General features: G+C 32.6%; 2 protein-coding genes across 3 annotated transcripts; both read left to right on the top strand.

Moving 5' to 3' along the window:
* Positions 1–3,561: 3,561 nt before the first annotated feature.
* LOC18608421 (transducin family protein / WD-40 repeat family protein) lies at positions 3,562–7,892 on the top strand. Of its 2 annotated transcripts, none has more exons than XM_007043109.3 (5): positions 3,562–3,740; positions 4,503–5,328; positions 5,771–5,872; positions 6,521–7,150; positions 7,529–7,892. In XM_007043109.3, the coding sequence occupies exons 2-5, from the start codon at positions 4,531–4,533 to the stop codon at positions 7,742–7,744; spliced, it is 1,746 nt and encodes a 581-aa protein (XP_007043171.2). In that variant the 5' UTR covers positions 3,562–3,740; positions 4,503–4,530; the 3' UTR covers positions 7,745–7,892. The 2 variants fall into 2 exon arrangements, with proteins under 2 accessions (XP_007043171.2, XP_007043172.2); XM_007043110.3 differs by having other exon boundaries at positions 3,562–3,744.
* Positions 7,893–8,415: 523 nt separating this feature from the next.
* On the top strand, positions 8,416–10,543 carry LOC18608422 (Transcription initiation Spt4-like protein). The gene is made up of 5 exons (XM_007043112.3): positions 8,416–8,643; positions 8,739–8,830; positions 8,921–8,976; positions 9,473–9,534; positions 10,289–10,543. Exons 1-5 carry the CDS (start codon positions 8,554–8,556, stop codon positions 10,337–10,339), a joined length of 351 nt encoding a protein of 116 aa, XP_007043174.1. The 5' UTR covers positions 8,416–8,553; the 3' UTR covers positions 10,340–10,543.
* The last annotated feature ends 1,833 nt before the right edge of the window (positions 10,544–12,376 follow it).

The following is a 12,376-nucleotide window of genomic DNA, read 5'->3' as shown; positions in this document are numbered from 1 at the left end:
AGCAATTTAGGCTTTAGAATTGTTCATTGATGGCAGCCTGACCAAAGTACAAGTATTTATGCAAGCTTGTAGGTGGCGTGGGATAACCAAATTTATTTCATATATCTATCTCATATTATAATTTGAAAATGAAAATGGGCAACTGGCCTTTCCATGAAAATGAGACAACAAATATTAGAAAAAAAAAAAAGCAGCCATATGAATACAGAAAGCTATATTATAACCTAAAATGGTGGTATTCTCATTTCCCGAATCAAAGGGGAAGGAATATTCTTTTGTGTATGATAGCCATATGCTAATAAATGCCTTTTGCATATTCAATTCTATTTGCATTTGCGGTAAAAACATTACCTACACGACAAGATACCACAAATCTTATCGTCTCTCCTAATTTTTCTTTCTTTATTGTCTTCTTTAGGATAATATAATGCAACTACTAATTTTTTTTTAAAAAAACTCCTTGTTGGTTATTCCAAGCCTAATTTCAATTTCCAAGATCGGAGCAAATCTAACTGAGTAAGCAACACGACTAAGTACTCGTTTGGTCTAACTTATTTTTAACTTATCTACTGTTTAAAAGCAGAAGTTGGGTCAAACAATATTTCATGAAAAGCTCTTAAAAAAATAACTTTTTTTTAAAAAATAAAATCTAAAAAAAAACTCCAGAGCTTTCTCTTTTTTTTTTTTTAAATAAACACGTCAATTTATTAGAAGAGTTATTTTTTCAAAAAAGATCCTCTCTTAAAAAGTACTTTCTTCCTCTCTCCCTATTGATCTCCCTCTCCTCTCTCCTTTTTTGCAATGCATCATTCTAGAGTTTTTTTTTTTTTGTTCTTACAAAAATTAAGAAAAAAAAATCCAAAATTCAAAACTACATTCAAGTATTATTTCTTATTTTTCTTTCTATTTTATTTTATTTTTTATCTTTTTTTTTAGACTTTGAAAACTTTTTTTATTAGTTGATATTTCTCAGTTTATTGTTTGATATGACAATTATATGATGTTTATTTATTCTTAATTTCTTTATGATGTATATAATATTTGATGATTATGATTGAAATAATTAATTAAATAGATCAATGGTTGTTGAGATAAACTAGACAAAAATTGAGATAGTATTTTTTTATTATGGTTGTTGAGATAATATTGTTCATGGAGGTGAACTTTGTTGATAAATACATCAATTGCTAAATGTGATTTTCCTAAATTATTACAACCATCTTAGACTTCTCTTATTCTTTTTTGAGTTCTCCTTCATTGTTAGGGTTAAGGGTTATAGTAGTAGACTCATTGCTTTCTTTCATCTCTTTTTTATGATTTATTATTAATCATCTCTTTTTTATAATTTATTATTAATTATAAACTTTATGTTATATAAAAATCTTTTTTATATTTTCAAAATTTATTTTAAATAAAAAAAAATAAAGTTAATATTTTTTTTAACAAAGAACTTCTTGATTAATAAAAAGTTATTTATTGAATACCTTTTATGGTAATTTTAACTAAAATTAAAATTTATTTGAGTTGTTTTGCAAAGCAACTTATTTATAAAAAAGAGCTTATAAAAAGTAAATTTAGAGCATGTTTGACTTGACTTTTTTTTCAACTTAAAAGCTATTATAAAGCTCTTATGAAAAATAATATTAGAGCATGTTTGACCTGACTTTTTTTTCAACTTAAAAGCTATTATAAAGCTCTTATGAAAAATAATAGTTTTTAAAATTGAGTTAAAGTTGTTTGGTAAATTTACTTTTTATAAGCTCTGTTTTATAAATAAATTATTTGACAAAACAATTTATATAAACTCTAAAAATTATTTGACAAAACAACTAATATAAACTCTAATTTTAATTAAAATTATCATAAAGGATATTTAACAAATAACTTTTTATTAATCACTAATTTCTTTGTTTTAAATAAAAAAATTAACTTTATTTTTTATCTATTTAAAATAAATTTTTGAAAATATAAAAATTTGTATATAATAGAAAGTTTATAATTAATAATAAATCATAAAAAAATATATGAAAGAACAATCGACTACTAAAACCCTTAATCTTAATAATAGAGGAAAATTCAAAAAAAAAAAAAGAGAAGTATAAAATGAGAGTAATAATTTAGGAAAATCACATTTAGCAATTGATGTCCTTACCAATAAAGTTTACCTTTATGAACAATATTATTTTAACAAATATTATATCAATTTTCATATAATTTATCTCAACAACCAATGACTTATTTGATTAATTATTTCAATCATAATCATCAAATGTTATATACATCATAAGGAAGTTAAGAATAAATAAATATCATATAATTGTTATATCAAACAATAAATTGAGAAATATCAATTAATAAAGAGAGTTTTCAAAGTTCAATAAAAACGATAGAAAATAAAACGAAAAACAGAATAGAAAGAAAAAAAAAATACCTGAATGCAGTTTTGAATTTTAGATTTTATTTTTTTAAAATTTTTGTAAGAATAAAAAAAACCGAAAATGATGATTTGCAAAAAAGGAGAGAGGAAAGGGAGATCGATAAGGAGAGAGGGGGAGTATTTTTTGAAAGAGATCTTTTTGAGAAAAAAAAAACTCTCTTAATAAACTGATGTGAAACAAAAAATAAAAAGTTTTGAATTTGAGCTTTTTTTTAAGTTTTTTTTAAATTTTATTTAAAAAAATATTTTTTTAAGAACTTTTCATGAAATCTTATTTGATCCAGCTTTTACTTTTAAATAGTGAATAAATTAAAAATAAATCAAATAAAACTGACACTTATCAAATAATTTTAATTTAATTTTAAAAATTATTATTTTTTATAAAAACTTTATAATAATTTTTAAATAAAAAAAAAAAAGATCGAACAGTCATTTGGCGCAGGCTTCACGCGCACGACACCCAGCAAGCAATTGTTTGTCGTACCGCAGTCTGCAGCAACATCCCGCGTGGGCCGCACCTTGCAGGTGGCCAGGCGGTTTGGGGGTTGGGACCCTATCGTCCAACCCAAAGCTTAATTTTTTTTAAAGAAAAATTTAAATTATTAAGAAAATTTTAATATTTTTTATTATATATTAAATTAATTATTTTTATTATAAATAAATAAATAATTATTATTATTAAAAATTTTACTTATAATTATATATAATGAAATGTCACGTGATTGATTATAACACGATAATATGATCATGTAATTTTTTATATTCATTATTACTGCGTCAATGTTATATAAAATATAATAAATATATATTTTAATTAATAATAGTTAATAAAAAATTATATATGATTTAAAATAAAAATATAAAAATTTTGATTAAATATAATAAAAGATAAAGTTTTATTTTTTAAAATAATTACAAAGTTTTAAATCATTATATTTTTTTAATTTAATCTTAATATAATGTAATTCAATTTTTTTAATCTTTTTACTTTGGCATTTGCCAACTGGTTAACAAAACAAAAACAGAAAACCGAAAAGAAAAAAGGATTAGAGTAGTGGTATTAAATTCAATTTTTTCTTACTTAAAAGGAAAAAGAATGTTTAGTAATTGTTAATTTGTCACTGTTCTCTATGCTCTCTATACATAGCTTTCGGTGGTGGTGCTTTTCGGTATTCTCCTTCAATCTACATTCCCCCCTTTCTCTTCTCCTCCCTTCCCTTCTCCTTCACATTTCTCTTTAATACCAACTGCAATTTGGCTTCTTCCTCTCTTTTCCGTTCCGTTTCACTGGGAATGCGTTCCGGTAGGTAATTATTTCTCTTCTCCAGCAAAAAAAGGTCTTCATGTCTTTGTTGTTGTCTTCCTGGATTGTAATTATTATAATTAATCCTCGTACTTGACGAATTGTTTATGGGGAAATTTTTGTTTCTTTTTGTTCATCATTGAATTTGCCTGTCTTTCTTGAATGAACTTTTTTTAAAAAAAATTTTAGTAGGAATTTTATTTTATTTAATCTCTATTTTACTTATCAAGAACATAAAATTTCACTAGAATTATCCCTTTTCTTTCCTTCTTTATGATTTATAATTTTCTTTCTTTGGAAGGTTGCTGGGTTTTGTTGTTGGGAGATTTGTTTTTATTCTCATTTTAGCAAAGTATGGTTTAACAAAGAAACAATCAATTATGCCATGCTAAAATTACTATGAAATAAATAATTCGCATCAATTAAACTGTATTGGGTTGATTTAATCTGATTACTTATAGTACAAAAATTCTTTGTCTTAGTCAAATGAGTCCTTAATCTGACGACTGAGAAGGGCAATAGGTTGTTGTTACTTACAACTAATTCTTTGTCCCCTTTTTCTATATTTAGAAAATTATTGCTTGAAACTTTTCTTTTTCTGTTATGTTACAATTAAAATGTTATTGTCAATCAATTAAATGCTTGATGTTAGGCTTCTTATTCTTGTTAAATCGTGGAGCCTTTGCACCAGCTATACTGTTTCTTAGCTACTACTCAAATGTGATTGCTACCATAATAATTTGTTTGCTTTTTGACTTGTAGGAAATTTATGGGCTGAGTTAGGCATTTCATGGGAGTGATAGAAGATACCGAACCACCCTTGAAACGTGTGAAAGGGCCCTTGGACGAATCAAAGAGCTCGCCAGAGGATCATTTGACTGCAGAACCTGTTTCTTGCTCTTTGGGAGCCCAGATGGCTAGGCCTCTAACCTCCCAAGGGGATGGGGAAACAATAGGTTCAAAAGGTGTTATCAAAAAGGCTGAATTTATTAAACTTATAACTAGGGCATTGTACTCGCTTGGTTATGACAAAAGTGGTGCCCTTCTAGAGGAGGAGTCTGGAATACCGTTGCATTCTCCAGTGGTTAATTTGTTTATGCAGCAAGTGACAGATGGGAAGTGGGATGATAGTGTTGCCACATTGCATATGATTGGTGTCTCAGATGAAACAATTGTGAAATCAGCATCTTTCTTGATATTGGAACAGAAGTTCCTTGAACTTCTGAAAATGGAAAACGTCACTGCTGCATTGGATACGCTAAGGAAAGAGATTGTGCCTCTTCGTATCAATATGAACCGGGTTCATGAGCTTGCTGCCTGTATCATCTCTCCTTTGCAATGTGTAAGACTTGGGATTTCTGGTCAAGATAGTGAGGGGACGAAGTCAAGGGCAAAGATTCTGGAAAAACTACAAAAGTTGCTTCCTGCCGCAGTTATGATTCCTGAAAAAAGGTTAGAACATCTTGTTGAAAGGGCACTTGATGTTCAACGAGGGGCTTGTGCGTTCCATAATGCCTCAGATAGTGATCTTTCTTTGTACTCAGATCATTATTGTGGGAAAAGTCAGATTCCTTCCCAGACATTGCAGGTTAGAGTTTTTCAAGTTGATGGTAATTTAATTTGCTGCCTTTGCACTCCTTATAGCTGCCCTTTCTCTTCGCAGAATAAATTGGACTTCAGCTTTTGGGTCTAGGGTGTAATATATTCTGGTTACTGATCTAGCAAGCTCTAGCATGTGGAAATAGTTATTTGTGTTGGTTCATGGTATTATGCTGTAGAGAATTTGCCCCTTTTGATTAGGAGTGCAGCTATGTTCAGCACTAATCTTTTTATTCTTTCCGTGTTTTTACTCTTGCTGTTAATTTCAACTTGGTTTTATGATCAAGAGACTTATATGTTTTTTTTTTTAAATTTTTGCTTCTGTTCTAATACCTCATATCGTCTCTCATAATGCATACTGTGGATTTGATTCTCATTAACTAACAAAAGAATGCCAGTGTGAAAATTTTCTGTTTATATAAATGAAATAGATACTACAAGCGCACAATGATGAAGTTTGGTTTTTGCAATTCTCACACAATGGCAAATATTTGGCCTCATCATCCAAGGATCAGTTGGCAATTATATGGGAGGTAATCTATTTCTTTATAACTGGCTTTGCCTTGACCTTTCATATCCTATTCCAAGGTTCTTATGTTTTAGGCAGCACTCATTTGTGGGATTCTGCCCTTATGTGCCCTGTTGCTCCCTTTTTGTCAGAAGTTGTAATTGTTGTATGCTAAAGAAGAAACATGGATAAGATCAAATGATATGTGCTAGAGTTTGCATATTGGTTAATTTTTTATGATTCAGTGACAATAAATAATTTATGACTGAACAATGTTGGGCATAGACAGACACCTTGTGCTATGCAACGTCAATGGTTCCCATGTTATTGGATTTGAAATAATTAGCTGTAAATATTCATATTTCTTTTGCATATTGACATGCAAATTTTTATGTCTGTCATTTTCATGGAATGTGTTAGTGTTCCTTGCTGTTGCAGAGGTTTGAACCACTGCTCTTGATCCCATAAATAAGGATTTTAGTGGGTATGGATTGAGCTAGGCTCTCGTAAGCATATTTTGAGGAAATTACGTGTTTTAAAATGAATATATTGAGAGTTCAAAGTTTATATGCAGTATTACCATATCCTACAATTCTGATAATCATGCATGCAACTTCAAACTATCCTCTTTCGATTAATTAATTTATTTCTTTATTCTTTGTTAACTTTTTAGTTTAACGAAAATGGTCAAGGATCTCTGAAGCATACTCTATGCGGCCATCAGAAACCAGTATTAACCGTTTCATGGAGCCCGGATGATAGCCAAATCCTTACTTGTGGACAAGAGGAGGGTATCAGGCGTTGGGATGTCAGTTCTGGGGAATGCCTCCATGTTTATGAAAAATCTGGTGTAGGTTTGATTTCTTGTGGATGGTTTCCTGATGGTAGAGGGATATTTGCGGGGATGACCGACAGGAGCATCTGCCTCTGGGATATGGATGGAAGAGAGCTGGAATGCTGGAAAGGACAGAGGACACTTAAAATTTCGGATATGGCCGTAACTGATGATGGTAAGAGGATCATAAGCATATGCAGAGAATCTGCTATACTATTGCTCGACAGGGAAGCAAAATTTGAGAGACTGATTGAAGAGGTGGACATGATTACTTCATTCTCATTATCAAAAGACAATAAGTTCTTACTGGTCAATCTTATAAACCAAGAAATCCATCTCTGGAGCATAGAAGGTGATCCTAAACTTGTGTCGAAGTACAAAGGTCACAAACGTACCCGATTTGTAATTAGATCTTGTTTTGGCGGTTTGGGGCAAGCTTTTATTGCAAGTGGTAGTGAGGATTCACAGGTACTCTTTTTCATGTCATGAAAAGCTGATTTGATGTTACTATTATCAAAATGTTGCTATCTGCAAAATTTGTTTTCTGTTTATACTTTCACGAGTCAGTTGACTTTGGTGCACATGCATTTGATGGGTAAGTCCAAGAATAGTCTGCTAGTGTCATTTTTTTAGGTGTATGTTTTTCTGTGAACGGCATGATGGTCAGCCTTTTAAATATTCACTCTAGTGGGATCTACATTAACTGTTCTGAGTTTGTTGTGTTTATTATTAAGTAACTAATATTAATTCTAGTTGCTCTCGCTTTTATCATAGATTAAATTGTACCATATGGCACAAGAAGATGTCTTTGCATTAATAATAAAGGTGTATTTTTTCTTGTTGCAGGTGTACATATGGCACAGATGCTCGAGGGAGCTCCTATTGGCACTGCCTGGACATTCTGGAGCTGTTAATTGTGTGAGCTGGAATCCGGCTAACCTTCACATGCTTGCTTCTGCTAGTGATGACCGAACTATTCGAATTTGGGGGTTAGATCACTTTAACTTGAAACACAGAGATCAGAACAATGGTGCCATCCACCACTGTAATGGAAGGAGCTGAAACATTTGTACGCTGTCAAATAATTCCTCAAGTTGTAGCACCTTCATTGACATTTGTGTAAATTCTACAGTCATTTGCTTCTGTCCTTTAGCATCCAAAAGCAGGCAAAGAGCCAAAGCTATCTGCTATGACACATTTAGCTTGATAACCATTACTTCTCCTTCACGGCCTTTGATCCTGATGTAGGTTATGGCATTGTTAGATTAATTTTCAACTTTATTTCCTTTTTTTTTAGGTTCCGAAAACGCTGGCGTAAAGCATAAAATCTAAAGTAGGATAGATTCTTGGCGTATTGTTGATGGCTTGTTAAAGCTTGAGGTACATTAAATTGTTTCTGAACTTCCATAGCTGCTATAAATTTCCCCTAACTGGTGAGGCTTTTACCCGTAAAAGGACCAAAATAAATATAAGCAGCGTATTCGTTTAAAAGCAGGGATGGTTACAAGGTTTTCATTGGTTGAATGTCGCTAATTGCTGCAAGAAGAACTGTAAAAGAAAGGAAACTTTGTACCGGGATGGTTTAGGCAAACGTTGCAGTGATATACACTGCTAGAATTGGTGAGTATCAAATTGTCTGGAGATTGGGCCAGGTTATTCGAACCCCAGCCCATCTCTAAAGGGCCGAGAACAATTAGCTCCAGTAACTTCGTCTCCTTGACTCCTTGCATCGCTTGTACCTCGTTGAGTCCTGAAACGAAAAGAAATATCAATAATCAAACAAAATTCTTGAAAAAGATCCTTCTGTCGTTCTTCCTTTTGTTGCAAAAGACTGAAGCCGGGAATTCCCTGGAAAGGAAAACGGAAGAGCAATGGGAAGCGCGCCCGCTCAGATTCCAACGAGCTTCGGCCACGAGCTCAGGGCTTGCCTTCGTTGCCGCCTCGTCAAAACCTACGATCAGGTCTTTTTCTGTTTTGAGTTAGGGTTTCCTCTTGCTTTCAACAGTTTCATACTCGAAGAGTTTTATATATTAATTTATGGCTTTTTAAATTTTAGTTTAGAGAATCCGGATGTGAGAACTGCCCATTCTTTAAGATGGATGAGGATCATGAGCGCGTCGTCGATTGCACCACTGCTAATTTCAATGGGTATCTTTCCTTTTTTTTTTTTTCCTTAAAAGGGAAAACCTTTATATTGAATGTAGCTTTTGAATATGCTTTTTCTGATTGGGTTTTTAGGATAATCTCTGTTATGGACCCGACTAGAAGTTGGGCTGCTCGTTGGCTGCGAATTGGTATGTCCAACACTTATTTTGTTCCTGTATATCATTTCAAAGTTTTCTGGTTCTTTTTCTTTGTTGTTGCTGTGGAGAAATATTCCAGTAATTGTTTGGAAGTTTAAAAGCCTTCTTCGATTGCAGAATGGAGGCTAGTATGATTTAGAATTCTGTTGTGATACTTTATGGTGTGAGCTTAATTTACTGTTGTTTTTCATTGTCCATATACAATTGCCTAAAACCTTGAATTTGAAACCTCGTCTCTAGGATGATTGTTGAATTAATCAACTCTCTAGGAATGCTTCTGGACTTTACAAGGCACCAGAGTCTTGAGGCTTCAATGATAGTTTTCACCACAGAATAGTTGATCACTCAACTTCTGTTCTACCTTTTTCCTGCTTTCTGATACGTTTCTTCTTATATCTTTCCTTATTTTAGATGCCTTAAACATTAGAATATTATATCTGATTTTTATACATTTTGGGTTTGTGACATTTTTTTGAATCTATTTCAGGAAGATTTGTCCCCGGTTGTTACACTCTTGCAGTTTCAGAGGCACTTCCAGAGGACTTGCAGGTTTGGTTTCTCTTCCTGAGTGCAATTCACTAATTTTTTTTAATTTCCTTGGAAATATAATGCCAGTTAGCTTATTCCTGCTTACCACTTTTTATGAAAGTAAATGTCAAGAATGGTGAATATGGAACACAATGTGTTATGTGATCTATTTAACTATCTTTATCATTAGGTCTATGATAATATGCAGTTCCTTTTTCCCTTCATTCGTGTGTCATCTCTGGGAACCACTTTGGCATCCATAGATCAGTTCAAAATCTTTTCTTTTCCTATTCAATCTTATTGTTATTTGTATATTTAATTATTAAGGTGATATTATTGATTTGCACTAGAAAATATCTTGTGATGGGAATATAATCTATTCCCTCTTACAAACATTTAATGATTTTTACTAAGATACACAGGTATTGTGAGGTGGACTTTGCTTGAACTGTTCAATCTATCTTTTAAGCCATGCCATGTGCTATAAATTTGATGATTTTGGTGCTGGAAATGAGCAAATGAAAATGAAGATGTTGGCTAAATTTCTGCCCATCCAGCTATCCATTTTTGAATTCTGGTATTTATGATAAAACCAAAAAGAAACTCAGTGGCTATTACTGTTATTTTATCAACTTTCACTGGAAAGCAACTTGTCTATTAAGTGCATATCTACTTCCTCTTGCAACTAGAAAACAACTTGCCTAAAGTTTCAAGTCATTTTCTTCTGTGGTTTATGTATTGTGCACATTGATAGTAGTTGTTTTCCTTCATACAGAATTTATGTGAAGAAGTGCACGTGCAGTATGTGCCACCAAAACGAGTATGAGAGAGAGTCTGGATAACAGTGTGTAAGGTTTGAAAATCTGAATTGCAATGCATTCTACCAGTATTGCCAGTGGTCAAAAGTAACCGTGTGGATATTCTACGAGAACTGAATGTTTTTCCATTGGCTAACAATGAAGTGTAACAGTTTCTGGGTTTGGCTACTCTGTAAAAACACTAGTTATCTACAAGAAATTTTTGTATGAAATTTGTCTCTTGGCATTAAAGTGGACCGACCTGTATAAATTGCTTTTCAGAATTTAGGTGGAAGAAGCATGAAATCTGGCTATTACTTGGTTGTCTACACCAGCAAATTATGTTTCTGAAATTCAAAAAGGTCACAGTACTAAATTTCTAGAAAATCGAAAAGACATGGATGAAAATTTCAGAGCACAACATATTGGAACTTTATTTTAGTGCAATTTTTCGATCTTTCCATTTGAATAGTGGGTACTGAAACGGATTCTGTAGGAAATTTGCAGTTGGAGTTAAAATGGATTGATAAAATTAGTATAGTTAATGTAATTTAGTTACTACTTATATCCTATTAGGTGACCATTTTGAATTGAGTTGAATTGCAGTTTCATGAACTATTGTAATTTTGAGTATGTAGTTGGCCAAGTTTTACCATCGGGTTGAACCTACTCTTAATCAGTCTGTTATAATCTTGTTGAAACTGATTTTGGACAGTATTCTGGACTGAAGACGATTTATAATACTAGTTTATGTTAAAAGGTTTATTAAAAAGTAATGAATGAGAGGCGAATTTCTTGTTTATATTAGAAATTTGTTTATATGATTAAATATCTATTGCAAGATATCCAACCTTAAAATTTTTTATACAAAACCGTTGATGTGATTAGCAGATTATTCTGGTCCGGCTTGGTGGCTGTAAAACGTATTTGAATAAATGGAATGTGCCATTCCAAGGTTTTAATTTTTCTTTTTTTAAAGATTTTAATTTTCAAGTGCAAATAGTAAGAGGCAGAAATGGTGGTGAAGGGTTTGACCAAAAAAACAAAAAGAAAATAAGAAATGGTAGTGAAGACGGGAGACCTACTAGAAGGCGTGGGGAGGCAATGGTCCTTCCACGCCTCTGAAAAGTCCATCTGTTGCTTTTGTCAAAGGGTCGTCCTTCCAAGTTCCAACAGATGTTTTAGTTTTCCCCCCAAACCAAGAAACAGTTTGAAACTTATTGTTGGCTAAAGGGTCAGGACATTTCACCATCAAGGCTACACCAAGAGCCCATTCCGGAGGGGTTAAGGCTTTACCAGAATATTCCCTATTGAATTCAATTATTGAGGGCAAAATAAATCTCAGCTTTTGAGGAAAAGGCATGTGATTAGCGTAGCTGCTGCTGGTCCAATCCCTGATTCCTGAACCTCACCAAAACCTCATCTCCCTATGGCAAAAAAACCTGGTAGGAAACATGTTGGCTTTGTTATCTTTTTCTCTATTAAGTTATATCAAATTAAGCATTATCCGGAATTTTACAGCGAAAAAAACATGAACATCACAAAATTTTAGATGCAGAAGTATGGTCGAATACCGAAAGAAGAAATCGTGGACGAAGGTTGTTGTCAGCATTAATTAATAATTAATAATAATAATAATAATAATAGTAACAGTCATTTTTGGAAGTGGGGTTGGGTTAAACGAGACGAGGAATAATAAAAGGGCCTGAAAAAGAGTGGGCATTGGAGTGGCCCCACCGCAGAGGTCAAAAACGGTGGGGTACGCACACAGACACGAGAAGGGAAAACAAGCAACGGAGACACACCGCTGCCGACCCCTTTTACTATGTGGTTCGGCTCGTACTAGCCCTTCCACTCGCATGATACGATATCGTTGTCTCCCCAATCACGTGCGTGCTCCTTTTTTTTTCCTTTAAATAGTAATTTGAAAACATTTCCTCTAAACTGGAGCCGCTAATTTCCTTGGCATCAATTAGACAGCAGTATATTCGCACCGTTTTAAGAACCTGGCTAATTCAAATCTCCAATGTGCCCATCTACCACGTGTTCGAATTGCTAACTTTCTC

This window comes from Theobroma cacao, chromosome 2 (assembly GCF_053813885.1).
Source record: "Theobroma cacao isolate CCN51 chromosome 2, ASM5381388v1, whole genome shotgun sequence".
Taxonomy (NCBI): Eukaryota; Viridiplantae; Streptophyta; class Magnoliopsida; order Malvales; family Malvaceae; genus Theobroma; species Theobroma cacao.
The sequence above is the reverse complement of the archived record's forward strand: the minus strand, read 5'-3'. Positions and strand labels throughout refer to the sequence as shown.

What these genes read in the sequence shown, in the direction of transcription:
- LOC18608421 (XM_007043109.3), top strand. Translation starts at nt 4,531, where the DNA reads ATGGGAGTGATAGAAGATACCGAACCACCCTTGAAACGTGTGAAAGGG. An exon ending in TTCCTTCCCAGACATTGCAG is followed by an intron (nt 5,329 to 5,770) that starts GTTAGAGTTTTT and finishes TAAATGAAATAG; the next exon opens with ATACTACAAGCGCACAATGA. An exon ending in AGTTGGCAATTATATGGGAG is followed by an intron (nt 5,873 to 6,520) that starts GTAATCTATTTC and finishes TTAACTTTTTAG; the next exon opens with TTTAACGAAAATGGTCAAGG.
- LOC18608422 (XM_007043112.3), top strand. Translation starts at nt 8,554, where the DNA reads ATGGGAAGCGCGCCCGCTCAGATTCCAACGAGCTTCGGCCACGAGCTC. An exon ending in TCGTCAAAACCTACGATCAG is followed by an intron (nt 8,644 to 8,738) that starts GTCTTTTTCTGT and finishes TTTAAATTTTAG; the next exon opens with TTTAGAGAATCCGGATGTGA. An exon ending in TGCTCGTTGGCTGCGAATTG is followed by an intron (nt 8,977 to 9,472) that starts GTATGTCCAACA and finishes AATCTATTTCAG; the next exon opens with GAAGATTTGTCCCCGGTTGT.